The 26759-nt window shown below is 47.2% G+C and overlaps 11 protein-coding genes across 11 annotated transcripts; 6 read left to right on the forward strand and 5 right to left on the reverse strand.

Moving 5' to 3' along the window:
* Positions 1 to 328: 328 nt before the first annotated feature.
* Positions 329 to 2026, forward strand: V1513DRAFT_382204 (uncharacterized protein; the record flags this gene model as incomplete). The annotated part of the gene is made up of 5 exons (XM_066895097.1): positions 329 to 472; positions 531 to 688; positions 745 to 1066; positions 1124 to 1581; positions 1645 to 2026. 5 exons carry the CDS (start codon positions 329 to 331, stop codon positions 2024 to 2026), a joined length of 1464 nt encoding a protein of 487 aa, XP_066752342.1.
* Positions 2027 to 2075: 49 nt separating this feature from the next.
* Positions 2076 to 3781, reverse strand: V1513DRAFT_448540 (mitochondrial carrier domain-containing protein). The gene is made up of 4 exons (XM_066898550.1): positions 3245 to 3781; positions 3160 to 3187; positions 3031 to 3109; positions 2076 to 2966 (listed from the first exon to the last, which is right to left on the reverse strand). The coding sequence occupies exons 1-4, from the start codon at positions 3351 to 3353 to the stop codon at positions 2283 to 2285; spliced, it is 900 nt and encodes a 299-aa protein (XP_066752343.1). The 5' UTR covers positions 3354 to 3781; the 3' UTR covers positions 2076 to 2282.
* A 1083-nt stretch (positions 3782 to 4864) lies between these two features.
* Positions 4865 to 5518, forward strand: V1513DRAFT_426410 (uncharacterized protein; the record flags this gene model as incomplete). Its single annotated transcript, XM_066896164.1, has 2 exons — positions 4865 to 4900; positions 4943 to 5518. 2 exons carry the CDS (start codon positions 4865 to 4867, stop codon positions 5516 to 5518), a joined length of 612 nt encoding a protein of 203 aa, XP_066752344.1.
* A 259-nt stretch (positions 5519 to 5777) lies between these two features.
* On the reverse strand, positions 5778 to 6521 carry V1513DRAFT_426411 (uncharacterized protein; the record flags this gene model as incomplete). The annotated part of the gene is made up of 1 exon (XM_066896165.1): positions 5778 to 6521. One exon carries the CDS (start codon positions 6519 to 6521, stop codon positions 5778 to 5780), a length of 744 nt encoding a protein of 247 aa, XP_066752345.1.
* Positions 6522 to 6647: 126 nt separating this feature from the next.
* On the forward strand, positions 6648 to 10693 carry V1513DRAFT_146427 (tRNA synthetases class I-domain-containing protein). The gene is made up of 3 exons (XM_066894226.1): positions 6648 to 7017; positions 7163 to 7203; positions 7256 to 10693. Exons 1-3 carry the CDS (start codon positions 6888 to 6890, stop codon positions 10277 to 10279), a joined length of 3195 nt encoding a protein of 1064 aa, XP_066752346.1. The 5' UTR covers positions 6648 to 6887; the 3' UTR covers positions 10280 to 10693.
* Positions 10694 to 10880: 187 nt separating this feature from the next.
* Positions 10881 to 11994, forward strand: V1513DRAFT_417494 (adenylate kinase-domain-containing protein). The gene is made up of 2 exons (XM_066895872.1): positions 10881 to 11263; positions 11324 to 11994. The coding sequence occupies exons 1-2, from the start codon at positions 11107 to 11109 to the stop codon at positions 11905 to 11907; spliced, it is 741 nt and encodes a 246-aa protein (XP_066752347.1). The 5' UTR covers positions 10881 to 11106; the 3' UTR covers positions 11908 to 11994.
* A 54-nt stretch (positions 11995 to 12048) lies between these two features.
* On the reverse strand, positions 12049 to 14719 carry V1513DRAFT_382207 (Sfi1 spindle body protein-domain-containing protein; the record flags this gene model as incomplete). Its single annotated transcript, XM_066895099.1, has 3 exons — positions 12049 to 14199; positions 14251 to 14465; positions 14518 to 14719. 3 exons carry the CDS (start codon positions 14717 to 14719, stop codon positions 12049 to 12051), a joined length of 2568 nt encoding a protein of 855 aa, XP_066752348.1.
* A 1362-nt stretch (positions 14720 to 16081) lies between these two features.
* Positions 16082 to 16555, forward strand: V1513DRAFT_426415 (uncharacterized protein; the record flags this gene model as incomplete). Its single annotated transcript, XM_066896166.1, has 1 exon — positions 16082 to 16555. One exon carries the CDS (start codon positions 16082 to 16084, stop codon positions 16553 to 16555), a length of 474 nt encoding a protein of 157 aa, XP_066752349.1.
* Positions 16556 to 17026: 471 nt separating this feature from the next.
* On the reverse strand, positions 17027 to 19209 carry V1513DRAFT_417498 (ribosomal protein S5 domain 2-type protein). The gene is made up of 4 exons (XM_066895873.1): positions 18918 to 19209; positions 18370 to 18860; positions 17873 to 18312; positions 17027 to 17818 (listed from the first exon to the last, which is right to left on the reverse strand). Exons 1-4 carry the CDS (start codon positions 19086 to 19088, stop codon positions 17382 to 17384), a joined length of 1539 nt encoding a protein of 512 aa, XP_066752350.1. The 5' UTR covers positions 19089 to 19209; the 3' UTR covers positions 17027 to 17381.
* A 59-nt stretch (positions 19210 to 19268) lies between these two features.
* Positions 19269 to 21726, reverse strand: V1513DRAFT_402611 (uncharacterized protein). The gene is made up of 5 exons (XM_066895535.1): positions 21214 to 21726; positions 20874 to 21145; positions 19815 to 20822; positions 19536 to 19761; positions 19269 to 19477 (listed from the first exon to the last, which is right to left on the reverse strand). The coding sequence occupies exons 1-5, from the start codon at positions 21524 to 21526 to the stop codon at positions 19473 to 19475; spliced, it is 1824 nt and encodes a 607-aa protein (XP_066752351.1). The 5' UTR covers positions 21527 to 21726; the 3' UTR covers positions 19269 to 19472.
* A 2021-nt stretch (positions 21727 to 23747) lies between these two features.
* V1513DRAFT_471549 (uncharacterized protein) lies at positions 23748 to 26049 on the forward strand. The gene has a single exon (XM_066900156.1). It carries the CDS (start codon positions 24001 to 24003, stop codon positions 25837 to 25839), a length of 1839 nt encoding a protein of 612 aa, XP_066752352.1. The 5' UTR covers positions 23748 to 24000; the 3' UTR covers positions 25840 to 26049.
* Positions 26050 to 26759: the final 710 nt, after the last annotated feature.

Raw genomic sequence — 26759 nt, forward strand, 5'->3', positions numbered from 1 at the left:
TGGATGTGTTCATAGCAGGATACATGTTTAAGTAGTTTTTACCATTTTTTGATTAGAAATATTTATATATGAATGCTTCATATGCACGATCGTGTAGAATGAAAATATACAACTGTCATTTGCCGCACTGGCGGAGGCACCGGGATTATTGACTATTTACAAAACGCCAATATTCATGGAAGTACACATCCCGTTGTATAACCATTGGCAAGTGACGGAGGAGGTTGGGTCTGTTCCATTAACCAGAATTCAGGGGTCGGGATTTTACTCTTAATCTCGGCAGCCCTCCACATGCTTTATTGGGATGGTAAAAATATCAGACAGGGAGATGAATAGTGAGACCAACATGGCATTGCCAACGTTTTTGTCACAGATCGGCAAGAGTCTGTCGTCGCCTAGTGACTTGTCGAATCTTTTCTCGCTCGATTTCTCATCGCCTGACCTCGCGACGCTGCAGAACGATGTCCTTGATGTAAGCCAGAATCTGGAGCGAATATGCTCTTTCAGCGCGAGTACTAATGTTTTAGTAGAAGTCATATGACATATCAGCGCTGGTCCAGTCGAGGAACTACTTCTCAGGGGATTGGCCTGGATTTAACGAGTTTGTGCTGTCCTATGTTACATTCCTGCGTGATGTGGATCCATACGATTTGGCAGAATCGTATCCTTTAATAGAGAAATTGTTTACGTATGCTTATACTGCATTACTACATGTGTAGTTGAGTTTTCTAATAATAATGTCAGAGATCTGCAGGTTGCATTTTCGAACAGACGTGGGGTTATCTTGACACCGATTGTTGGCAAACTAGCTGGCTTTGTAACCACTCTCGCAATATCACTCGATTCGGAAAAATACTCAAATGGAGATGACACATCGATGCACATTCACGCAAAAAGCAATTGTGCTACGGGAGAACTCATGCCGCGGACGAGCGATCTTGCAAAGGTCCTGTTGAAGATGTTTAACTCTATTCGCGGCGAGCGAATGACGAACGAGAATACCGAGATTAGTAAGAAAGAAGTGATTTTGTACGTTGCTGTGCTTTTATGTCGTGCCTATTTCAAGGTTAGCTTCTTTAGTTCTTATCTGCGTAGGTCGCAAAAAAGGCTGACATGATACCAGCTAAACCAATCTTCGGCCTGCGCCAATGTGTTCTCAAATATTCATACCGCTAATATCTCTTTCTCGCGATATCCACGATCGCAGACGGTCACGTACAGATACTACTTAGGACGTTTCTACTTTCTGCGACAAGAGCTTTTACGAGCGCGCGCACATCTCTTGTGGGCGTTCAATAACTGTCACGCATCTGCTGTCAGCAACCAGCGCGCAATCTTAACGTACCTTATCCCTTCGAATTTACTTTTAGGAGTAGGCACGAGACCGCAGTTGTACGAAATCGCGGGCGAGACATTGCGAGAGGTATTTGGACCGCTGGAAAAGGCGCTCAGAAGTGGAGATTTGTATGCGTTTAATGCGCATTTGGTGAGATATTTTGATTGGTTTGTGGCGAAGAAGATGTTCTTGTTGTTGCGATCAAAGGCCGAGATTATTATTTTTCGGAACTTGTTTAGACGAATGTGAGTTGTTTGTTCTCCCGCTTACACTTCGATGAAGGAGGAGGGGCCTAACAGATTCTACAGAGATGTGATGGTTGCTGCAGCAAAACCGCCGCCAGAATCAGGGACTAGGCGACCAAATGATCTTACATACGATGACCTTCTCGTCGGTATTCGTCAGTCGACAAGGCAGAACGGTCTGGCACTGACGGCACACGCGGCAGTAGCGTCGACGGATAGTCCTGCGATCTTGCCGTATAGCACCTTTGCTGAAATGTCATGGACATATGATGACGTGGAGAATATCTGCATAAGCTTGATAGACCAGGGATTTATGAAGGCAAATATATACGCACGTAGTAGACTGCTGCGGTTGATGCCATCTGGTGGGTTTCCGCAAATCGCGGAAGTATGGGCGGCTCGAGGACAAATTTCTGGAGACGAGGAGGCGTGGATGGATAGGTAAATCGACAGATGACGGCCACATGAATGTGAGAATGTAGAATATCTTGTATACTAGATGTATATTATATTACCATGAACTGTTACATAGGATCCATTACGATATTAGTATCCATCACAATATCGTACAATCTAATCAAGCAAAATACATGCATTTCACCACAGACCGCCAAAGAAGCTGTCTATACTTATGCATCACGCAGGGAAAACGCAACCTGCGTTTGTTATCTAAATCACGCGATCCTGAGATATGTTGTTTATTATAAAAGTTTATCAAAGAACTTGTGCGCAAGCTCGACGCCGACAAAGGTCGCAGCGTTAGCAGGGAACGAGCGCGCAAGAGCAGGGCCTAGGCCAGGGAAAAATGCTTTCACGCCGCCAGCCTTGTAGATAGATCTCGTGACTCTCGCGATGTTGGTGTGGGTCTCGGATGACTGGAGTTGGGACTTGATTGTATCAATTGGGAAGATCGTGATCCACATGGCGACACCAGACATACCGCCAGCAAAGCTAATTGCACCGAGTGACATGCTGTCGCCAGCTGGGGTTAATTGCTTTTTGAAGTATTCGTATGTGGCAAAGTAGATAGCTGAGCCCGGACCGTCACGGCACAAAGTTGCGACAGAGCCGCGCATCAACGACCGGATACCGCCTTCCTTGTACAGCTTCTTGACGACGTCCAATGGACCGCTGTACTTGTTCTCACCAGATTGGCCCTGAATTTGCAAGAGCACCTTAATCCGCTCAAATGGAGCAGCGACAAGTGTCATTGGAATAGCGGAGAAAAATCCAGCTGCAGAGATCTGGGCGATGGATAGATCTCCGCTCGGCGCAACAGGGGTTACGGAACTGACTATGCGCTTACCAAGATCGTAACCCCAGAACGAAATTGCGAACATAGGAGTGACACCGAGTAACGGAGGCGAGACACCGCGATAAACTCCCTGTGCAGCACCCGAACCGTTAGCTGATATATGACAACGCAAAACATTCAAGAGGGGGCCTCACAAACATGCCATCTTTCGCGACAGTTTTTTTTAGGGCATCAAGTGCACCTGAATAGACACCTTTTTCGGCGGTTTGCAGTCTACCAGCTTATTAGATATGATCCTACCGGGCATATGTTAGTGTATTTACCTGACTTTGATGAGATCAAACGGATGGCCTATTCAAATGTTTAGTGGGGGCGACAGAATAACAAGAAATCAGCACGACTACTTACCGACTAGAACGGCGCAGATGCCGCCGACGCCGCCAGCAGCGAAGGACTTTACCTGTCCAACGATTGCGGAGGCCTTCACGGAGTCTGTGATTTCGGCGGCGTCAGACATAGTTACGTACGGAGAAGGCTTGGTGAGAGATAATGTGATGATAGTTAGACGGGGCGAGCAAAAATGCAGATGCAGTAGGTACAGGGCAGATAAAGGATATAATAAATTTTTTTTTGGATATGGACGGATAAGCAAGACCGTGGCGAGCCCCGTGGTTCAATAATCAGGACGGGACCAGTGAGGAAGAATCGCCAGCCGAGGCTCGCTCCGAGGAGTGGGTTAACTAAAGTTAGTGGGGTCTACTTTACTAGAGTCGTCACCCCGCAACCAACCCCACATCGCCTTCAGGCTTGTCATGAGATACCTAAAGATATAGAAATACGCACTATCACTTCTGACAGCACGAACAACTGTTCTGAACGTCGCAGTCTTTGTCATAAATGTAAACAGTCAATCTCGACATACAAGCAGTATAATTGAGAAATGGATAACTATGTGTATATTGGAGCTTAGCCGCACAGATTGCCAAGTTTTCTTCACCGGGCCAGCGGTGGTGGGTGCACGTGATGGCCGCTCTCCCCCCCGTATGACCGCGGCAACCCGCTCCAACTTCCCGTGGTCCACCCCGTGGCTGGCCCTTGGAATTGCCCGGCGACATATTCATTCCTGCATCAGATCTACTTTTCTGCTTCATTTTTAGTTAGTCTCATGACAGATCAGGGCAACCAATTTCACGGTCCCAGTCGTGGAGGCTATGGAAGTTACAGCTCATATGACAACAGCAGCAGCAGCAATCGCGGCGGACATCTATTCAAGGTACGTACATACTTTTCTTCTAGCTCACGTGCATAAATGTCTTGAATGTGTCTGATTCATTTAGCGTCAGAGATTTGATAACGGCGGGCACCGTGGCCGTCGCGGTAATTTTCGCGGTCGTAGAGGAACTTATCAGGCACACAACAACCGCGAAGCATATGCCTCCGGCGGAAACCGCGGCCATCGTGGAGATCATTCGGATATAGTATTTGACATAGGAAATGCACTTAGTAATCCGTGGAAGGATCTTGAGGATGACTTGGGATTGGATCATTGCCAGGTCGACATCATCGAGCGGTCGGGAACAAACATAGAGATTAGTTCACCAGTAGCGTCTCCTGAACCTGAAAGCAGCCTATCCCGTCCTATCGGAGTAGATATGTCGATTGGTGACGAGCCAGATGTAAATATGGCTCAAGGTGAAGTACCGAACGCAGATGAGATCAGTATTGGCATGGACAACGACCTCACTGCTCGATGAGAATTATCTGCGTCTACTACCTCCGCTGCTTTATCTGGCAGAGACATGTAACATATTGTATATAGAGCAAAGGTTGCCTGATGCAGGGACTTAGCATTGCGTATTATTGTTTGATATGGTTGAGCCTTTGTTTTTTTTCGGGGCTCCTGTTGACTAGTCAAAATGCCAATGCCCAGTCTGCACTTAAAGCCCGGTTCCACACATTGTTAATTTCACTCTTTACCGCTCATACAGTAAGAATGATTAGAAAAGCTTTTCGCGTAGTCGTTCGGTTATGCATTCATCCCTGGAGGCTGGTCTGACTTATACTGTAGGAATCGTGATTGTGAAAGTTTGCTAACTAACCATATAGCTCCGTCCTCATCGGTCCTCATCGCATATTGAATCCGTCACTCCCCTTTTAGTCCAATCACCACCTGATGAACCACAGAAAATTGCAAATATTTTTCCAGTAACGGAAATGGTCTCGACGCCGGACTCAAACAGACACGATGACAGCCATGCCTCGCAATTATTCAACACGCCTGTATATCCGTATGACGAACTTGCCGAGCTTAGACAAGCGGAACAACCTATGGATATTGTCGAGTTTGTCAACTCAAGAAAGAGATATGCTCATGAAAGCTCGAGCATGATCGATATGGCATATGCAGACCTCAGGTTGGAACTTGCGGTTGAAGCTGTCACTATAATGGATGTAAATGATACCGGCATCATTGAAAATGACGCTGCCGTCAATCCTGACAGAACAGATGGCACAGTCAACGACGACAGTGCTAAAGCTAAGCAAGGAGCGGAGCAGGGGGAGATATCTCTGACGCCAATCGGAGCTGCAGGGCCACCGGAAGTTGATGACAAAATGAATATACAACCAGGCAAAAACTTAATGGCACGATTGTGCTCTTTTTTCTATGTTAATACCCACTAATGGACATACTCAGACTGTGGAAACTTGACTGACCTGATTACATTAGCGCCGTACTTATGTTTTTGTACAATGATACTGTTATCTACATTTCTCCTTCCAACTTCCATCCATAGTATACAACGCCTATAGTCCGTATAATACATAACCACACCGCTTTTTGCTTTATCGTACATTCCCATGCAAGTACATATACACAAACTAAGTAGCCATTTTTGTTGGTAGTAATTACAAGCCTGAACAGAAAATTATAACGTTGTACTTAATCTTCCCGTTCGATAATCTCTGGAATGAGCTCTCGGGCTTCACTGTATTCCTCAGGATGCTTTGCAGATATCTTCTTCTTGAGAACATCGACATGTCGCTGTACCCATTTGAGATCTTTCTGCACTTCTCTCACCACTTTCATGCCTTCAGTGTACGATATTCGTGTCTGTTGTAATCGGGTCGTGGCTAGTTCTTGCAGTTGATGAAGCTCACGTGCCTTCGCATTCAATAAACCCGAACTTTGCGCCTGAACCACTACCGCTCTATCTAACAGCATAGCGTCAAATGCTTGCAGAATCTTATCTGTCACGTATTCCGACGCAGAAAACTCCTCCGTCTCTTCTACGGTCTCCGCGTCAGATCCAGCATAAGACGACGTGGAACTTGTAGCGTCGTCGTCATCATCATCATGCTCATTTTCCTCATCCTCATCGTCGATGTCATCGCCGTAGCTCGTGAACACAGATCCAAATCCACCGGCCAGCCGCCGCCGACTTCCGCTGCCGTAAGATAGTACCGATGATGCATCGCCCACTGGCGGTGATGCCTGACCGCCAGAGAGATACGACGCCAGCGAGGTCGAAGACGCGTATGAGTGTGGCTGGAATTGTAGATCCACAGGCACTAGCGGATAAGACAGCGCGCGCGGTCGTCTGCGCATGCGCGCGAAGGATATCTGCGGGGGAGCTTGCTGCAGACTAGCAGAGCTAGCATCCGTACCTTGAGACGACTCGCCCATTGCTGGAGCGAACAGGGTAGATGCGGAAAACTGTCGATAGTGAAGGGCCTTGCAAGGATCTCAACTGGGGGCTGAGGTATCGTTGAATTTAATCGAAGCCCTGTCCCGCCTCGAATGGCGAATTTCAGGAGCGAAGGCAAACTTGACCGGCGGCGAAGGCAAACGCTCGTCCGATACATAACTGCGACAAATATCGCCGTGATCCGCCGCGCGAACGCCGGGTGAGTCAGCCTCAGAAACTTGTGTCCAGCACAAAATTTGAAATCTCGAACGGGGGTAGCTTACTTCCTACATACTCATTCGATTTCTCTTTCCCTACAACCCAGTTGGCAAACTACTCTCTGTTCCACTGATACGCAGGACCAAATGGACTTTCCCCGTGAGGAAGAGCGAGTTCTCGCTCTGTGGAATGAGTGGGACGCCTTCCAGACTAGTTTGAAGCTCTCCGAAGGTCGAAAGCCGTTTTCGTTCTATGATGGTCCACCATTTGCTACTGGTATGTAATGTTCGTTTATTAATCGTTTGCCAGGTAGTTGAGTAGCTGCACTAGCGGTCAATGTAATTGAGCTGCTTATATGGCGTCAAAGAGCTGAATCATTAGTTACGTGGCAGTGAAAGAATTGTTGCTAATCTTCGCGTAGGTACACCTCATTATGGCCACATTCTGGCATCGACTATTAAGGTACGCTCATGCCAGTCTAACCCCTACATGATTTGTATCTTATGACATTTAGGACATTGTTCCTCGCTATGCCCATATGACCGGTCACTACGTTGAGCGAAAATTCGGCTGGGATACCCACGGTCTCCCCGTTGAGCACGAGATCGACAAGCGCCTCGGCATCACCGGCAAAGAAGACGTAATGAAAATGGGAATCGCAAAGTACAACGAAGAGTGCCGAGCTATCGTCATGAGATATGCGTCCGAGTGGCGTAGCACCATCACTCGACTCGGCCGTTGGATCGACTTTGACAACGATTACAAAACTCTGAATATGTCGTTTATGGAGTCCGTCTGGTGGGTTTTTGGCCAACTGTACGAGAACAACGCCGTATATCGCGGTTTCCGCGTCATGCCATATTCGACCGGTTGCACTACTCCACTCTCTAACTTTGAGGCCCAACAGAATTACAAGGATGTTTTGGATCCCGCAGTCGTGGTTGCGTTCTATCTTAAGGATGACCCCAGTACTGCCTTATTAGCATGGACGACTACGCCATGGACGCTGCCGTCGAACTTGGCTGTCGCCGCACATCCGGACTTTGAGTACGTCAAGATCCACGACGAGAAGTCCGGGAAAAACTACATCCTTCTAGAGTCGTTGCTGACCACTCTCTACAAGAATCCAAAGAAGGAAAAGTTCAAGGTCGTCGCCAAATATAAGGGAACCGACTTGAAGGGCTGGCTTTATGAGCCGTTGTTTCCGTACTACTATGACGAATATAAGGATGTTGCTTTCCGCGTTGTGAACGCTACCTACATTACAGATGACAGTGGTACTGGTCTTGTCCACCAAGCTCCAGCCTTTGGTGAGGACGATTTTAGCGTTGCCGAGGAGAACGGAATTATCAGCGACCTTCGACCTCCACCAAACCCGGTCGATGACAATGGTAACTTCACCGACCGAGTGTCTGATTTTGCTGGTCAATATGTTAAGGCTGCCGACCGCAAGATCATCAAGCATTTGAAGGACAAGGGTCTGCTGGTTGTTGATGGTCAGCTCAATCACTCGTACCCGTTCTGCTGGAGATCCGACACGCCTCTCATCTACCGGGCCGTTCCGGCGTGGTTCGTCCGTATCAAAGAGATCATCCCCGACATGCTTGACAATATCGCGAAGACACGGTGGGTTCCCTCCGCTATTAAGGAGAAGCGGTTCGCGAACTGGATTGCAAACGCTCGAGACTGGAATATCTCTCGTAATCGATATTGGGGCACTCCTATCCCGTTATGGGTGTCTGACGACTACGAGGAAATCGTCGTGATCAGCTCGGGGAAGCAGCTTGAGGAGCTTTCTGGGTGCGGACCATTGACCGACTTGCACCGTGACAAAATTGACCACATCACCATTCCATCCAAACAGGGCAAAGGCCTCCTTCGCCGTGTCGACGAAGTTTTCGACTGTTGGTTTGAGTCTGGAAGTATGCCGTACGCAAGCGGGCACTATCCATTCGAGAACAAGGAAAAGTTCCAGACTTCATATCCTGCAGACTTCATTGCTGAAGGTCTCGACCAAACTCGAGGTTGGTTCTACACCTTGGTTGTCCTGGGTACTCACCTTTTCAACACGTCGCCGTTCAAGAATTGCATTGTTACCGGCATCGTCCTTGCGGCTGATGGTAAGAAGATGTCGAAGCGTCTCAAGAACTATCCCGACCCTGGTCTCGTCATTGACAGATATGGATCGGACGCGCTGAGGTTGTATTTGATCAACTCGCCGGTTATCCGTGCAGAGACGCTCAAATTCAAGGAGGATGGTGTCAAGGAAGTCGTTTCCAAAGTTCTTTTGCCCTGGTGGAATTCATACAAGTTCTGGGAAGGACATGCCGCGCTTCTCAAGAAGACTGAAGGCCTTGATTTCAAGTACGACCCAAATCTGATGAGCGCGAACGTTATGGACAAGTGGATCTTGGCTTCGCTTCAGACTCTTATACAGTTCGTCCACCAGGAGATGTCAGAGTACCGGCTGTACACCGTCGTGCCGCGTCTCCTGAACTTGATCGACGACATGACCAACTGGTACATTCGATTTAACCGGAAACGACTAAAGGGCGAGTCTGGCGTTGATGATACCGTTGTTGCCTTGAATACATTGTTTGAGGTTCTGTATACTTTGGTGCTCACGCTTGCTCCTTTTACGCCATTCCTTACCGACAACATCTACCAGCGACTCCGCCCATTCATTCCAGCCGAGCTCCTTCCGGAGGACTCGCGGTCTGTACACTTCCTCGAGTATCCCGTTGCCCGTGTCGATCTCGCTGACGAGGCGACCGAGCGGGCCGTCGGACGGATGCAGAGAGTCATTGAGCTTACCCGAACTCTCCGCGAGAAGAAGAATATTAGCTTGAAGGTCCCACTGAAGACTTTAGTCGTCATGCACGTCGATCGACAGTACCTAGATGATATTCGTGGATTGCAGCAGTACATCGTCGAGGAGCTCAACATCCGTGACCTCATCTTGACGTCCGACGAAGAGAAGTACGGTGTCGTGTACAGATGCGAGGCTGACTGGCCCACGCTTGGTAAGAAACTCAAGCGCGATATTGTGCGCGTCAAGAACGCGTTGCCAAGCTTGACTTCGGACGACGTCAAAGGATTCGTTAATACTGGCAAACTCACTGTCGACGGCATCGACCTAGTCGAAGGCGATCTCCAGGTTATCCGAGGTTTGGACGCCGACAGCGTCGCGCATGGCCACGAGACCAGTACCGACCAGGACGTGCTTATCATTCTCGACACCACCATCTACCCTGAACTCAAGACTGAGGGTCTCGCGCGTGAGATCATTAACCGTGTCCAGCGTCTCCGCAAGAAAGCTGGCTTGAACGCTACAGACGATGTGCGAGTGCAGTACAAGGTGCTGGAGGACAATATTGGTCTGACTGAGGTGTTCGTCGAACACGAGGCTTTGCTGAGTAAGGCTCTCCGACGACCGGTCGAGACGCGCGATGACGACAAGGTTATAGAGGACGTCATTGTTGACGAGGAGCAGAATATACAAGAGGCTAGATTCACGTTGAGGCTGCTTAAGCTTTAAAGTGATAGAGTGTATACAGGATAGCCTAGATTTGATACAGTAGATCAGAGCGTGAATATGTATAAAAGGGATTATGGTTTTTATATTTCGGTTTATACTGTAATATAACGACATCCACGGGACACATTCTTCTTTGAGACTAGCGTATTTAGACTCCGGCACTTAAACGTCAATAATGAACTAACTACAGTCGCCAGAGGAGAATCCAAATGCATTTTATCTCGAAACGACATCACAACTTCCGGTTACAACTAGCTAACCCGCCATACGCCCACATTCAACCCATATGCGAAAGAATGGTATAACTTTAAGGATGTACAGATACGAAAGGAAGTAAATTGTTGGAGGTGACGATTTAGTAGATAATCCGCTGTACATGGCCAAATACGACCTCATAAACGACAGCGATTGCAAGAGCGCTTTTTGCTCAGAATAATGTTGAGACACAATATTCAAGTAGAGTAGTATTGCCTAAATGGATCTTAGTCGGTACTATCAACTAGATTTATGGGCTGCAGGAGAACAACGGTTCAACAACGACGCGGCTCAAGACTGACATATTAACTTCCCCTGAATCGGGTCGTACGCGCGCAGAACTCAGAACGATGAAGCGGACAAGGGTTCCCCGCAGGTTCAGGGGGTGACACGCCTGTTAAAGCGCGGGGCAAAGTCGCCCGACAATACGCCCGTTACTTATTTTACCATCCAACCTTTCACGATTCCGATACTGAAATCATCAGGCAGTAGAATAGAGTTCGTGTACAATATTTAGTTGTTCATCTTACAATAAGAACGCCTTCCAGGTGAGCCGGTAACTGGATAAAACGATGCCACGCTTGTTGCGGCCGGCACGCGTACTACTACTTGGCCCGCCTGGGTCGGGCAAGGGAACGCAGACAGAACGATTGCTCAAACATTTCGAGATTCCGGGCATTTCATCAGGTGATATACTACGACGTCACATCAAGGATGGCACGGAGATCGGTATGCGAACAGTTGTTTGTTTTGTTTTTTTTGACTTGATTTGCTGATGCAGTTTGGCAGGACAACTGGCGTCTTCGATTATTAACCAAGGAAAGCTCCTGCCCGACGACCTCATGACCAAAGTCGTGGCGTCTGAACTGCGTCGTCGACACTGGTTGTCACCTTCAACGTCGTGGTTATTGGACGGCTTCCCCCGTACACCCGCGCAAGCAAAGATGCTAGACGCTCAGGAACTTGAACCAGCCAATGCCAGCATGAATTTGGTCGTCGAGCTACAAGTTTCGGAGGATGCAATGTTGGAGAGGATAGCAAACAGACTGGTGCATGTGCCTTCTGGACGTGTATACAACTTAATGTATAACCCGCCGAAAGTGCCTGGCCGGGACGATATCACGGGGGAACCGCTGTCGCGGCGGCCGGATGATGATCCAGCTGTATTCAGGAAACGGCTAAAGGAATATCGCGCAAGTACGGAGCCGTTGGTAGAGTATTACAAGAAATCTGGTGATGTACTCTGGAGTGTCGCTGGCGAGACTTCGGACGTTATATACGCGCAGTTGGAGAAGGAAGTGGTCCGTAGGTTCGGAGAGAGAGCAGACGAGAGCGCAGAAATGGATTCGGAGGCTGCTGGATCGGCCGATTAGACTGTTTTGTAAATAATAATTAGTGGTACACAGGATTTAATTGTACATATACATTCAAGATCGTAGACATTAAAAAATATATCCGCTCTACCGAACCATGACCCCAGAACGCCTGCCCACATAAATTAAAAATTACAAATATCATACAGTCTTGCCCAGATCTTCTCTATTTTCCTTCCTCGTTAATGGCGTAACAAAGAGCTTTCGTCGACCTTCATACATCGGGCTATTCCGTAACCTGGCCCACCTTTCGACACTCGGAGTCGTCAAGTCAATCCTCGTCAAGCCCGAGAATGAGACACGCGCACCTGACCGCCGTCGCGTGGGTGTATATGTCAACGAGTCATCCGTGACCCCTATTGTAGGAGCAATGATTGTGCCGCTATCGTCCTCGTCATCTTCAGCATACTCGTCTGGCTCGTCATCCTGCCTCTCGTGCAGCACCCGTTCCCGACGTCGGTCTCTGATGGCGTCGACCCACCGGCCGAATAAGTTTCGCGCCCGTGTGTTCCACCATTTTTCAGCAAAGACTTCGGCCTTGGCAATCAATATGCCAATCTGTAGAGCACTCATATTCCACCGTCGTAAGATACTCTGAGCGCGCAGGAGGCTGTTGATATCGTACACAACGACGGCACGATGCTGCATTTCGTCGTGCGCAAGTTTCCCAGCATTCCATTTTCTGAATTTGCTGGAAATGATCCTTGCTCTGTTAAATCCGTCTGCAGCTGTTTCAAACTCACCAAATTCAACGATCCTGTTCCTCCACATTTTCAGGACAGACGACATCAGTTTGCAAGAGGATTCCTCGAAAAACTCGTCTGCGAGAATAGCCAAGTCAAGTTTTTCTGTCGTACGCTGAACCCATGTTTCCAGTATATTGTGGCACCGCTGGATGCGTCTGTGAGCCAGTAAGTCTTGCAAGATGTTTTCGCGGTGTTGGTCTCGTTTTAGCCGGAGACGGCTGCTCCAGAGTGTTATGAAAGATTTCAAAATATTGGCTCGGTGAAGACTAGTTGCCTTAACTTCAAATTGCTTGAACCGTCGGAAGTTGAATATGAGATGGGTCAGGACCATTTGTTTCAGCACTAACTGGTCATGTTGCCGTGCAGTAATCTCAATCTGTCTGATCGTACTCGATTTTGCCCTCCAGGTCTTCAACGCAGAGCTGGCAACACGATAGTTTGTTTCGCCATAAATTTTCTTGACAGCTTGCCGGTCATGGTCAATGCGCCTAACTGCCGCTCTTTTCCAACAATTAAATGTTTGACCGACCAATTTCCGATTGCTTACCCGTGATAATAATGCGGCGCGTTCACGTAGAACCCATGCGTAGAGCACATTTCGTATTCTGCGCTTCTCAAATATTTCAACTATGACGCCTACCCGCAGTTCTTCTCGCATTCGTTTCAAATGCCGGGTCATTAGTGATCTTTCATACAGGATGTCAGCTTGAATGACCATGACTGCTCGCGCGTGCCAGGTATCGAGGGCCTGGGCGGCACAGGATACGTCGCGGACAAGGCCGAGTGCATGTGCTGCATTTGCCAGTTGCAGCTCGCGAATCCACACTAGCCAAGTCCGTCGCAACGACACCCTTCGCTCGAATACAGCTGCAACGTCGCGTAGTCCGAACAGCTCCGCCGTAGCTTTTCTCCAGATCACCAGCATAGTTCGCAACGACTTTTTGCGCCGAAACATGTCTGCGCGTTCCGCGAGATTTTCAATCTCGCTTAGAGCGAAGATCCAGGTATCGAGGTACTTCTGAGCGAGATTTTGATCGTAAAGTTGTTTGGCGCCATGGAAATACATTCTGTAGACCCAAGTTCGAATGCCTTGACGTAATAGTTTTGCATGACGGGCTTCTTCAAACTGTGCAGCACGGTCGTCGAGTTGCATTAATTTTCGTGTCTTTATCCGCCATTTTCTGAAAATTGCCATTTTTTGGAAATTATTTGCGGCATTATCACGACTGGTGCAAAGAATTTTCGTCTTCAGCCTCCATCGGTCGAAATGTGATTTTAATTTCATTTGATTGACACGTTCTAACAAAGTCACCTCCCGCGCAGTGAATATCCGTAGTTTCGTGCGCCATACTTCGAACGCCTGCGACGCGAGTGTGGAGTTGTCGTATTTTATTGCTGCGCGCCGAAGAGCAACTGAGCGGGCTTTCTGATCGTGTGCCTTTGCACGCCAGTATTGCAGCTTGCGGTGGAGTAAACCGAAGAGAAAGTCTTTGTACCGTGCTTTTAGTTCTGGTTTTTTTCGGGAAATGAGTGATGCGTTGATTTCCTTTTCTCGTCAGTTGCAAAATTTATCTTATCAGGAATAATTTAAACGTACACGCAACAGGTTGTTGAATTTTTCTGCCCATGTGTTGCCATCTGACCTGCACAACTTGACAACGAGCTTAAAGTAGAAAGTATCCTTCGAAGTGTCGATTCTGCGTCGGTGGAGGACAGCTTCGTAGCTCTTGAATATTGTAATAAAGCTATTTCCATCTGTGTGTTCTCGTGACCGTAGTGCGAGTTGGACAATTGATCGCAGGATATTAATGTCTGGGGCCTTGAATTAGCTCTCATTTTGGGTTACTATGATATGTAAGCTCACCTGAAAGAGAATACTGCATATCCACATCGTGCTGCTTGTCTAACACAGGCCTCAATGCCTGCTGATCTTCGGGCGACAGGCGATCAATAATTTGCGAAAGGTCGCGGTGGAAATTGGTGAGGTCGGGAGGCAGGACGCGTGTGAACGACGGGTCGTCATTGTCGATGTCCCAGTCCCCGTTGTCCTCGCCGCCGGACGACATGGCGATGCATGGACGAGACCAGTCGTGAAATTTCTGATGTTGTCACCCTCGAGTCTGAAATGATTGTTCCGGCATTGAGACTGTGACGTAGGTGCTGAGGTTCGATGAGATGGTTGCCGTTTTGCTCGGTGAGCCCCTGGCAAGAATTTGTTTACAACGAGCAAGGTTCAGGGTCAGCCCTTGCGTCGGTCCACGCGAAAACTTCACGGAAAACGCGTCGTAGGATCATCATGACATTCGTCACCGCAATTCAGGACTTGAGTTGATGAAAATCTCGTTTAGCAAACGTATTGTTGCAGCAGTCCAATAATAATATTGCAATGCAAAAACTATCAGTCACTAAATTAAAATTAACTGACTCAGTACGGCTAATCAGAGAGAGCCAACCATCAACATGGCAACCAAATATATTAATCAAATGAATTAATGTACAGTTCACTTGTATTAGACGGCCATAATGTTCAGTTCGGAACTAGTTGTTGCCGCTGTCGACAAGATAACCGAACCCCTGACATATGATGATTGCCACTAATTTTTTAAATCAATCAAGCTCATCGATCCAACGACAGTCTGAAAGCCAACGGCTCTCAGGGAGACTGATCGCCCTGGATCTACAGCGAGTAGCAATTCGTGACGACAGCACGGTTAGGAATAATTACTACGCAACCGCGAATAATAGCGAGTATCTTAGAGCAGAAGCCACGAACTGCGCTATGGACTGCAAAAACGCAGTTGGAAATATGTGATGCAGCAAGTTCAGTTTGTTTATAACTACCTAAAGCGTTTATAATGCCTTAGGAGCCAATTGGAGGCGATGATGAGATCGCGTGCATTCATTCCCAAGGACACACGTGCTTGATGAAAGGTGAAGGATAGGGCAAAATTGTTCGCGGGTTTGGTTTTACCGGCCCGGCGGCGGCGAACTCAGAGAGCACGTGCTTGGTGCCGGGCACCCAATGTTGCACAAGAAAGCGCCAGTGGCGGCGCATCCTGACAGCACGTCGCACAAAGGTAGTACAACAACAAAACAACAAACCCGCCGCTTTTCGGCCGGCCAATGCGCCTCTTCGCGTCCAGCAGAACAGATCAAAATCCCCTTCGCATATCAGCAGTATTTAAAAGGAGACACTGTCCCCAGTCGCGGTCTAGGCACATCTTCCATTTGTCACCTTCCAGCATCAGCGAACACCTACGGTATTTTAACCCTAACCCGTCGCACAAGTGTCGCAGAGATATCTCCTTGTGTCCCTTGTTCTATCTATCTAACCTTGTTCCTAATCTTTCGGCCTCTCCCCCTGTCGCAGAGACTTCCTTTTACTTTTACTTTTACCTTTACCGATACACATCACAGATCTTCGCAAGATGGCCAGTCCTAACTACAATACTATCAACGAGGATTCTCCTTTGATCAAGTCCCAGCAGGTCCTTTCGTCAGGGTCTTCTACTGCTGCTGAGTCCAATGAGATCCCGTACGCTCCTTCTGCCAGCATTGTCCGCACCGTCTTTGGCAACGACTATGAGAACTACACATTAACCGAGAAGGCTGCTTCCTTGATCACTACTAACCGGAGAAAGCGTCCCGTTTTTTCTCTCATCCTGGGCACTATCTTCACCATGCTCGTCGTCACTCTCTCCCTCTGTCTTCTCCGTGGATATGGCGACTACTCCAACTATAAGTCCACTCACGACCTTCCTCGCCGTGTCAACGTCACTGCTATGGTCAACGGTGACTACTACTATTCTTCCTACTCAGACTACGGTTATACGACCACGACTACCTCCGACTACTACACAGCGACCTACACGAGCGAAAGCGGACCTACTTTCACGCCATAGGCGCTCTCTTCGTCCTGTCTGTTTTTGCCGGTTCGCCGGTATATATTTACGATGAATATGTTGTTTTGTGTTATGTTCAACGATCGCATGCGTCCAGCATCTTAATGTTTTGCTTTGTTCTTTTTTTGCATATGATATATTGATGTCATTTGTTGGTCATTTCTACATTGTGTATTGCTAGTTGGTTTGGTAGTTCTTTTGCATATTTATTTGGGGTGGGGTAGTATTTCGTTTGCATAGTTTGCATGGTACACGAAAGATTTGTTAGACTCCTATTAGAGCGTGGTATAAATGCAATGTGGAATCTTGTTAGAATAACGTCTTGCATTTTTCACAGTTTGTTGGTTGATGCGTAACGATGGACTTGGCTGTTACTGATATGATCGCGCCGAAGGGTTAGATATGGTTGTACTTAATGACATGATTTGAATGCACTGAGCTTTGCGCATCCACTTATTTTGTAGCAATGGGTAACTACTGTAAATTGTGATTTTATTCATCGTGGCCTATTTTTATAACGCTCATGACTACTACATCTGTTGCTCCTGTTCTTGACTAGGGCCGCTGTCAGCCATCGCAACTCCTGATATATCCGCTTTCACCTTGGTGGTAGAGAATATTTAGACTCTTCACATGTGGTCATGAGGTAGCTGATTGTGTAGTCAGAGGAGTCTTTCATTTAATTTATTCCTTAATTCACCAACAACCACTCTCGGACTGGCCAACTTCTGCTCCAGTAACATAAATCTTGATAGATATTGAACACAGAGGTCAAGGATATATGTATGTAGAGTACGCTAACAATGCACTTGTACATCTCTATACTCTAAGGCATCCCTCCAGTATATACAAGACTTCCGATTCCTGGCTTGCTGATCACAAGTGCATCTTCCAAAGCAGCGTCTGTAATATCTGGGAATCTCACTCTATAATATCGTTCTATTAGCGCTTTTTTAACGTCTTGGACCGTCTGAGACGTTACTAAGTGAACAGAGCACCCGCCGAACCCTGCACCAGTCACCCGACTACCATAACTTCCACTACTTCTGGCGATTTCGCAAATTTCGTCTAATTCCTTGCACGAGCAATTGTATAACGCTCGCAGCGAATCGTGACTCTTGTTCATTAACTGTCCGAGATCGTGAAATAATGACACAGAATCGACTGGTGGATGCAGCAGAAGCGTCAGGTATTGCAAAACTCGCAATGACTCTTCGTACACGTGAAGCGCCCGACTATACAACTTCAATTTCTCAAACCGAACTAATTATGATTAGGAACCGCCGCATTTACAAATTATAAGGGATTGTTGCGTACCTGGTGTCTTGGATAAAAATCGTTCCTGCAACTGATCTACAGTGATATGCAGCTCTTCTGCAGCCTCTGCCGCCGTATATCCGTCCATTTGACTAAACACTGTCCTCACTAGTTTGGCCATTTGTTTCAACCTAATTGTTCCTTCTAGGACTTCTCCATCCCATGGCAGCGCACCCTCATATTCCTTGTAATAGGCTTCCATAAACCCACGCAGCGTCCCGGTCCCGATACCACTATCTTGCACTATCGAAACAGAGTATTTATGCGCCAGAATCTCGGCTGCAATAGACACTTCTACAACACGAAGATTGTAATTGACTGGTGCAGTCTCGTGCTTATTCGCCGTGACCAACGAATTCGCCACTAAGAACGTCAACTGTGGCTCGGTGTCCGGGAATTTGAAAGGCGTACATTTCAACTGGGGTTGAAATTGGACATACCTAATCCTTCATCAGTAACACCGTGCATCGATCTACAGAAAAAATAAACCTACTCACAATGCATGATCCCGTTTCCCAAATACACTTGCACTCTGATCCATGCCTCCGGAAAATACTCCCAAATGCCGTTCGCTGACAATAGCCAGCGTGGTCAATTGCTCCTTGGACACGCTGGTGATGCCATTCGCCCGCAATGTCGCAAGCGCAGCTGCACAGATAAACGCTGCACTGCTACTCAGTCCTGCAGCAGCAGGCACTGTGCCGTCAACCAAAACGTCCATGCCCGCCGGCAGTTTAAAACTAGGTCTGGACTCGGACAAATACTGATGTGCGACCAAGTAACCGCACTTGAAATAATTCGCCCACGTCGTAACTGTCGGATCAATCGAAACAAGCGCGCCGTCGGCGGGGAGCGCAAACGATTCCTGCTTAAACTTGGTGTCGCCGTTCAGCAAGTTGATCTTGCGCGAATCGTTCTTGGAAACGAGGATCACAATATCGCCTTCGATCGCCATTGGTAGAACAGAGAAATAGCAATAATCGATGTGCTAGATCGGGCCGATTAATAAATAAATAGCGTAATAACTACTAGCGGATAACCATACTTCTCCAATTAGATTAACCCGTCCCGGACTCCTAGTAACAAAATCCGGATATTCGCCATAGGATTCTTTGAACATCTTGAACAACTTCCTATAGCGCGGCGCATGATCCGATGTCAAGTAGATCTCTGGAAGAGACGACACCTCCGGCACAAGATCGATCTCAGTGGCCATAGTACCAGTTTACTGTCTTTAAGCTACCTATTAGTTTGTCGATTATGGCGGGTAGTTTGATAGCTGCCGAACATTCTGAGGCACCTCCCCGCAATCGCGCAGCGATTCAATTGTTTACAAAGTTTGCCCCCTGAGTCGACAGCCAACGCTGCAAAATAATATTCTCACTGAAATCAAGTTTTGAGATTGAACGCCAATGGATTTGTCTACATTCATTATTTGCTACAGCTTGCTCTAAATGCAATAAAAATTTATTTTGTACAAACCAGCCATACTAAACACGATTTAGTTGCCAAAGCATTTTCTAAACCAAAACCCCTTGGACCTTACGTAACCCCATGAAGAACAGATAACGAATGTTGTCATTAAGTGTAAACCAGTTAATTAAGCTAGTTTGATCGTCAGCGCTAAAAATTTAATGATACGTTCAAAGAAGAGAAGACATACTGAGCATATACTTCGGACCGTCACCACCTTCTGGGCAGACCCAGTTAATATCTTGTGCAGGAACTTTGATATCGCACGTTTTGCAATGAATGCAGTTTTGCGAATTGATCTGAAACCGCACATCTTCCTTTTTCGTCTCATCAGGAATGTATTCGTAGACGCCAGCAGGGCAGAACCGACTCTCAACGCCCTTGTACGTTGGGTAAGACGCCGTCGTATGCGCGTCCTAGTTTGATATTAGCAGTGATTTAACAAAGGTTCTGATTGTGAAGTGCATACCCAGTCCTTAACCTGCAAATGCACAGGCTCGTCTTCGTCGTGCATCGTCCCTGTTCGCGCGACACTAGTCAACAGTTCAAAGCTGACCTTGCCATCCGGCTTCGGGTAATCAATCTGCTTGAACTTGTCCGCGGGTTGCGTAGACGCCGCGTCTGACGTCTTGTGATGAAACGTCCATGGGACGCGACCCTTCAATAGCAGAGTGTCCAGACCCGAATACAGGATGCCGCCATACATGCCTAACGGACTGTGGAAAGATGGCCTCACATTTCGGACTTCGTTCAGTTCTTCAAAGATCCATGATTTCTTAAACTTGTCCTCATAGTCATATAGTGCAATAGCTGACTCGTTCGTGGTGTCGGATGCAATAGCATTATACGCGCTTTCAGCTGCAAGCATGCCACTTTTCATCGCAGTATGGGTGCCCTTAATCTTGGGGACGTTGACAAATCCAGCTGAACACCCGATAAGCGCACCGCCGGGGAAGATGAGTTTTGGGACGGACTGTAGACCACCTTCATTGAGAGCACGAGCACCGTACGAAATGCATTTGCCGTTCTTGAGCACATTGGAATAAAGAGGATGATGCTTCATCCGCTGGAATTCACGGAACGGCGATATCCATGGATTAGCATAGTCCAATCCCACGACAAGACCGACGCTCACTAGCCGTTCACCAAAATGATACATAAATCCACCACCGTACACCTTCGACGTCAGTGGCCATCCCATGGTGTGCAGAACTTCGCCTTCCCGCCAATTCTCCTCGGGTACCTCCCATACCTCTTTAAGGCCAATACCATATGTCTGAAGGTCCTTTCCTCGTCGTAGATCGTACTTTTTGATCACGCCCTTGGTTAATGATCCATGGCAGCCTTCTGCTAGTAGTGTGACTTTTGCTCTGAATTCCATACCACGCTGGAAATTTTCTTTTGGAGCACCTGCTCTTGAAATACCCATATCGTTCGTGGCAATACCCGCAACAGCTCCACTTTGGTCATATAGAAGCTTCGTCCATTAACCTTTGTCCTTAGATCTGAAATCCCCACATAGACTCACCTCGTTAACTGAAAACCCAGGATAGACTTCCACACCGAGCTCCTCAGCCTTAGCAGCTAACCATTTCACGACCTCGCTGAGACTAACAATGTAGTTCCCGGAATTGTGCATCTGCGGCGGCTCAGGTAATGGGATCGAGTATTTCTCGGTCAAGAATCGCATTTTGTTCGATTTAACCGGAGTCAACGTTGTTGGTGGGTCTTCCAGCCAGTCCGGCAGCAGTTCCTTTAACGCCCTTGGCTCGATAACAGCTCCTGAAAGTGTGTGGTTGCCTATCTTGCACTTGTAAGAAAATTCTCTCAAATTAAAAATCCATCATGTGATTAGTGAAACCGCGTACCCATATCGCTCGCTTTCTCCAGCAGAACGACGCGTAATTCCTTGCCACGCTCCAGCTCCAGCTGCTTTAGTCGAATCGCAGCAGCAAGGCCAGCAGGGCCTCCACCAACAATAACGACATCAGCCTCGTCTTCCTCCCGTGGCTCCTGCAGCTGCGCGCTCTCATCCTCCGACAGATTGCGTCGGAAAGCGGTCGTGCGATATGTCCGCTCGCACATGAAGCGCGTGCGTTGTGGGTTGACCACTAGATGTCGGTGAATTGCTCGTGAAGGCATCCTCCCGAGGGAGTACAGGGTGCTAGGTCGCAATGGCATTGTGGGGTCGTTGACTTCCGCGATTCGCAGACGACAGTTCGCCGAATGTCCAAGATACGCACTGAATCAAAAGAATCGGCTCGTTGTTAATCAAAGTCACTGACAGTGGGGGATCGGCAACTTTCGTGGGCGGCTAGCTTGGTAAGAATTCAGCCGACGGTAACAATTGCTCGAGAAATTTGCGGAGAACGCAACAAGCGAGATGGGAATGCAACTCGTTCGATCAACTGTGCCGCGGCAGAACCAATAAGGTTTCAAAATTAATTTGGAATCATAGGGAGCCAGCCTATCATTCCTCTTGGGGACTAGATTATTATATTCAGTATCACATTCATCGCCATTGCCTATTGCATAGCCACTTCACAAACTTTATTTGGTCAATGGTTTACCAAGGTTCATCAGAATAATAGTTTGTAGTTGCTGAAGGTCCTCCACATAACCCGTGGTTCCTTGTTCGGGCTGCATGTCTTTATCAATATACCTTCCATCGCTTTTTTTTCCGTGAAGTAAGTTCAAGGTTTCTTTGCTTCACAGCAAGAGTCAGCATCTCGTCTAGGATTGAGACACGAAAACTGCATCTTGTTAGTGGGAGGTATTAGAACCGTCTTACATCCTGCTCGGAGAAACGTGATTAAGGGATGCTATTTTGACCTCGAATGATCATGTGAAGCTGAACATTTTTAAATATTTAATGATTGACAGAGAATCTCCATATCCTTGTTTGTCCAGTCATCATCGAGGTGGTAGCAAAGGTGAGAGATGATCTACATGATCTGCATGATTATGATCAACGCCAGTGAGATGCTAGCTGGAGACTCGCTGTTTGTGGTGGCTGTACTGGGATACATACTAGATATATCATATTTTGGGAATTCATTAAGGCGGCATTTAGACATTAGGGACTGTACAAAACACGACTGAACCCAACACTCTCAAGCATTATTCCAAAATGATTGTTTCCATTCTTAAATAGCATGCCTTCACGTCGTATCACCGGTTCACCGACCTCAATCTGTCCACTCGAGTCCACGGGATCCGAGACAGAAACATAAACTATCACCATTCTTAAGTGGTGTGCCGCACATGCGTCCACTTCTTGCTCCATACTCCGAAACCAAGACATCTTTTTGCAAGAATATAGGATGTTTAATTACGTAGTTACTTGATTCATGAAATTTTACTCGCGCGCGGGGAGAACGATGCAATTGATAATAGGTATGATGAATAAACATGAAGTTCGACGCGTTTTGTACCTCCGACGCGATGATTTAGGAAATGGACATGACTTAAGACGCTGTGGCGGTGAACGCTTGAGACAGTAAAACATAGTGAGATATACCAAAGTGACAACAATGAGGAATGGGGTCGGTTTAGTCTCCATAATCCAACGTTTGGAAGATACTCATTCGAACAGTTCCCTCCTCTCCACTCGGCTTCTGGCAGTCCACACATACACGCTGCCAACATAAGTAGGTTTTCAGTTCATGTTATTCATTTTCTTTGTCGATTATATAATAATCTGTATTATATTATCATCAAAATCCTAAATGAATATCCAATGCGACCATCAAGGGGGAGTAGATGGACATAATGCACGACACACTGCCAGTATCAACATCAGGGCTTATCGAATACATCGACACGTGATGTATGCATCACAAACGATGCCAAAATACCGAGAATGAAACAGGGGGACAAACGACGCGAAGAAAAATGTGGAGGCAAATGCAGAACAAAGAAAGCGATGCAAATGCAGAACACAGTCTTAAAGAATGCAAAAATGGCAAATGATTGAAACTGAAAATGCAAAATTGAGCATGAGAATGCAAAGATGGATGCAAATGCAAAATGAGATTGCCAATGCAAGTGGAAGTCAAAATGAAGATGGAAATAATGATGAAGTTGGAAATGAATTTGAAATTGAAATTCAAGTCAACTCGGAAGAATGCAACATGAAACGATCCAAACAAACAACGCCTGGAAATGCAAGAACTAACCAAACCTGATCAATGCAATACAAAGTCATACCAAAACGATTTGAACGAACATACAAATGCTGATAAACACAAAACACGAGCCAATGCAGCAAAAACACCAACAGATAAATCATTGAACAAGTGAATACATATAAACGTCATCAAGTGGAAGGAAAAGATGTTTAACGCCTTCGTCTATCCTCACATGAGCTATGGAGTCTATTCTCCTTGAGTGAGTGAGATCCAACAAATCGACAAGCCGAGATAGAACACCAAACATGCTTGAGACATGCTTTTCGCGATGGCAGACATCTACCCCTCTAGAATGAGGCGACTAGTATATACTTCACCCCACGCCCAGCACGCAAAGAAGCTCCTTGAACACCACCGATACAAATTGCAGATTCTGACATGAGTCCAAAACGGATGGCAATCAAGGACCCGATTCATGTATCAGCAATTTAGTAAAGCCCGAAGAACAAGGCAACGAGAGAGACGATGCTCATGGTCGCGTACAAGGAAACGGCGCGCAGCTCGGTAGCCTCACCTTCGAACTGGACTGGACGAGCAGAAGGAACGCTGGTATTAATTGGAGCAGCGATTTCGGTGGTAGCCCCGGTTGCCGCAATCAGAGGAGCAGCGACCGTGGAGGTTTCGACCTCGATCTCAGTCTCGATCTCAGTCTCGATCTCAGTCTCGATCTCGATCTCGGACTCGATCCGCGTCTCAACCTCGACCTCAGTCTCGATCTCAGTCTCGATCTCAGTCTCAATCTCAGTCTCGATCTCAGTCTCGATCTCAGTCTCGATCTCGGTCCTCGTGACGTTTACAATCGTGGTCAACGTCGCCGGAATGGTCGATGTGACATTGAACGGCGTAGTGACGCTTGATGTCTCCTTCTCAGTCGATGTTGAAGTTTCTTTCTCAGTCGAAGTCGAGGTTTCTTTCTCAGTCGATGAGGAAGTCTCCGTGGTCTTGGTCTTGGTCTCAGTCTCCGTGGTCTTGGTCTCAGTCTTGGTTTCAGTCTCAGTCTCAGTCTCAGTCTCGCTCTTAAACCCGAGCTGGTCTGCCTGCCTCTTTATCCAGGGCTTCTTTAGCTTGTCCTTCTTCGCCTTCTCCTCCTTCTCCTTCTTCTCTTTCTCTTTCTCCTTCTCTTTCTCCTTCTCCTTCTCCTTCTCTTTCTCTTTCTCCTTCTCTTTCTCTTTCTCTTTCTCTTTCTCTTTCTCTTTCTCTCTCTCCTTCTCTTTCTCCTTTTCCTTTTCCTTCTCTTTTTCTCTTTCTTTTTCTTTCTCTTTCTTCCTCTCTTTCTCCTTGTCGTCTTTGTCCTTTCCACTGTCCTTTCCTTTCTCTTTCTTCCTCTCTTTCTCCTTCTCCTTCTTCTCCTTCTCGTCCTTCTCCTTCTTCTCCTTCTTCTCCTTCTCCTCCTTCTCCTCCTTCTCCTTCTTCTCCTTCTTCTCCTTCCTCTCCTTCTCCTCCTTCTCCTCTTTCTCCTCCTTCTCCTTCTTCTCCTTCTTCTCCTTCTCCTTCTTCTCCTTCTCCTTCTCGTCTGGCTTGCCAGGTTTCTTCAAACCGAGATCAGGCTTCTTAAGGAGCTTCTTCTTCTTTTTCTCCTCAGGCTTCTTCTTCTCCTCCTCCTCTTTCTCCTTCTCCTCCTTCTCCTTCTTCTCCTTCTTCTCCTTCCTCTCCTTCTCCTCTTTCTCCTCTTTCTCCTCTTTCTCCTTCTTCTCCTTCTTTTCCTTCTCCTCCTTCTCCTCCTTCTCCTTCCTCTCCTTCTCCTTCTCCTTCCTTTCCTTCTTTTCTCTTTCTTTCTCCTTCTCCTTCTCTTTGTCCTTGTCCTTTCCTTTGTCCTTGTTTTTCTCCTTCTCCTTCTTGTCCTTGTCGTCCTTGTCGTCCTTGTCGTCCTTCTCCTTCTTCTCCTTTTCCTCTTTCTCCTTCTTCTCCTTCTTCTCCTTCTCGTCCTTCTCCTTCTTCTCCTTGTCGTCCTTCTCCTTCTTCTCTTTCTCTCTTTCTTTCTCCTTCTTCCTCTCCTTTTCCTTCTCTTTCTCCTTTTCCTTTTCTTTCTTCTTCTCTTTCTCCTTCTCGTCAGGTTTCTTCTCAGGCTTCTTCCATGGCATTTTTGGCAAGGATCCCTTGAAATCCTTTATATTTTCCAACTCCTGGAACTGTTCCGCTTCAGGTAGTTGGGCATGGACGTATTGGGAGGCTGCCGCGATGACGACAGCCGAGGATATCAAGGCTGAGTATCTCATAATGTTCCGTAAAAGTATGCGAATATGTACAGAGGGTATAAGAGAAGGGGCATGCGTGTGGGCTGGTCGATGGGATCTTATAAATTAACACCACCCTTGTCTTGCCAAAATGGAAGAAGGCCGCAACCTCACGGTGGCTGAGCAGCTGGCCAACTGGGAATCATTTACTAAATTATAGGTGATCTGCAAGAATAAAAGCACTCTCATTGCCCAACGTCACAGACAGATCATCCGCTGATCGCCACCACTTCGATGCTCACTTGCTTGGTGGCAACAAAGTGGTTACAAGGACCGGGTTGAGTGCATGCACTTCACGCTATCCACGACGCGTGGGAGAACGCGTAAATCATTTCCTGGCCGGGTAACTTTATACGCGTAAATAGAGTCATGGCCGGGTAACATTCAAATGTGTAGATGGCATCGTTTAACTTAGCAAGGGGGTGACCAGAGTGGCTTCTGCACACCCTTTTTACAGCAACGGAGTTTGTGCGGTCCTTAATGCTTGCCAATGGTGTCTAGCGACGTAAGAAGCAACAAACAAACAAATCATCTATATCGCAGGACCCCTGCGTTCCTGCTAACACATGTCTGTCTCGTCCGCCGTCCATTAAACACTCTCCGCTGTCCTGTCATCGCGTCCAGAGACTTGTGTGCTGAAGTACCCGTTTGGCGCGTGTGGTGTGGCTACCTCTAAACGCTCTTGGTCTCGTCCAGGTTCTGTGGCTCCTCGTTTCACCCGCTGTCACCGGTACATGAATACACCCCTTATTCGCGCTCAGCTTTTCGTCGCAAATGCAATACTGGACTATTGCTAACACTTGAACTAGCACAGTGCAATTGTGATTTGGGACGGTTAAGTACGATTGCTCATTTCGGAGATCTTGGTTGGGTTTTTGCGCGCAGTAAACGATCCAAGTGAGCGCCTCTTGTACACGTCTGCCAATTCAATTTTCTACCAGATTCGTGTCTCTACGGCTATCGCGTGCTTGAGGTATGAAATTTTACTAT

The sequence above is a fragment of the Lipomyces chichibuensis genome (assembly GCF_038497645.1).
Source record: "Lipomyces chichibuensis strain CBS 12929 unplaced genomic scaffold V1513scaffold_27, whole genome shotgun sequence".
Classification (NCBI taxonomy): Eukaryota; Fungi; Ascomycota; class Lipomycetes; order Lipomycetales; family Lipomycetaceae; genus Lipomyces; species Lipomyces chichibuensis.

What these genes read in the sequence shown, in the direction of transcription:
- V1513DRAFT_448540 (XM_066898550.1), bottom strand. Translation starts at nt 3,353, where the DNA reads ATGTCTGACGCCGCCGAAATCACAGACTCCGTGAAGGCCTCCGCAATC. An exon ending in CATCTGCGCCGTTCTAGTCG is followed by an intron (nt 3,188 to 3,244) that starts GTAAGTAGTCGT and finishes ACATTTGAATAG; the next exon opens with GCCATCCGTTTGATCTCATC. An exon ending in TTTGATCTCATCAAAGTCAG is followed by an intron (nt 3,110 to 3,159) that starts GTAAATACACTA and finishes ATAAGCTGGTAG; the next exon opens with ACTGCAAACCGCCGAAAAAG.
- V1513DRAFT_146427 (XM_066894226.1), top strand. Translation starts at nt 6,888, where the DNA reads ATGGACTTTCCCCGTGAGGAAGAGCGAGTTCTCGCTCTGTGGAATGAG. An exon ending in TGGTCCACCATTTGCTACTG is followed by an intron (nt 7,018 to 7,162) that starts GTATGTAATGTT and finishes ATCTTCGCGTAG; the next exon opens with GTACACCTCATTATGGCCAC. An exon ending in TTCTGGCATCGACTATTAAG is followed by an intron (nt 7,204 to 7,255) that starts GTACGCTCATGC and finishes TATGACATTTAG; the next exon opens with GACATTGTTCCTCGCTATGC.
- V1513DRAFT_417494 (XM_066895872.1), top strand. Translation starts at nt 11,107, where the DNA reads ATGCCACGCTTGTTGCGGCCGGCACGCGTACTACTACTTGGCCCGCCT. An exon ending in CAAGGATGGCACGGAGATCG is followed by an intron (nt 11,264 to 11,323) that starts GTATGCGAACAG and finishes GCAGTTTGGCAG; the next exon opens with GACAACTGGCGTCTTCGATT.
- V1513DRAFT_417498 (XM_066895873.1), bottom strand. Translation starts at nt 19,088, where the DNA reads ATGGCCACTGAGATCGATCTTGTGCCGGAGGTGTCGTCTCTTCCAGAG. An exon ending in GGGTTAATCTAATTGGAGAA is followed by an intron (nt 18,861 to 18,917) that starts GTATGGTTATCC and finishes GGCCCGATCTAG; the next exon opens with CACATCGATTATTGCTATTT. An exon ending in GGGAAACGGGATCATGCATT is followed by an intron (nt 18,313 to 18,369) that starts GTGAGTAGGTTT and finishes ATGAAGGATTAG; the next exon opens with GTATGTCCAATTTCAACCCC.
- V1513DRAFT_402611 (XM_066895535.1), bottom strand. Translation starts at nt 21,526, where the DNA reads ATGCCATTGCGACCTAGCACCCTGTACTCCCTCGGGAGGATGCCTTCA. An exon ending in GGAGAAAGCGAGCGATATGG is followed by an intron (nt 21,146 to 21,213) that starts GTACGCGGTTTC and finishes AGTGCAAGATAG; the next exon opens with GCAACCACACACTTTCAGGA. An exon ending in ATTTGCAGGTTAAGGACTGG is followed by an intron (nt 19,762 to 19,814) that starts GTATGCACTTCA and finishes ATATCAAACTAG; the next exon opens with GACGCGCATACGACGGCGTC.
- V1513DRAFT_471549 (XM_066900156.1), top strand. Translation starts at nt 24,001, where the DNA reads ATGCTCATGGTCGCGTACAAGGAAACGGCGCGCAGCTCGGTAGCCTCA.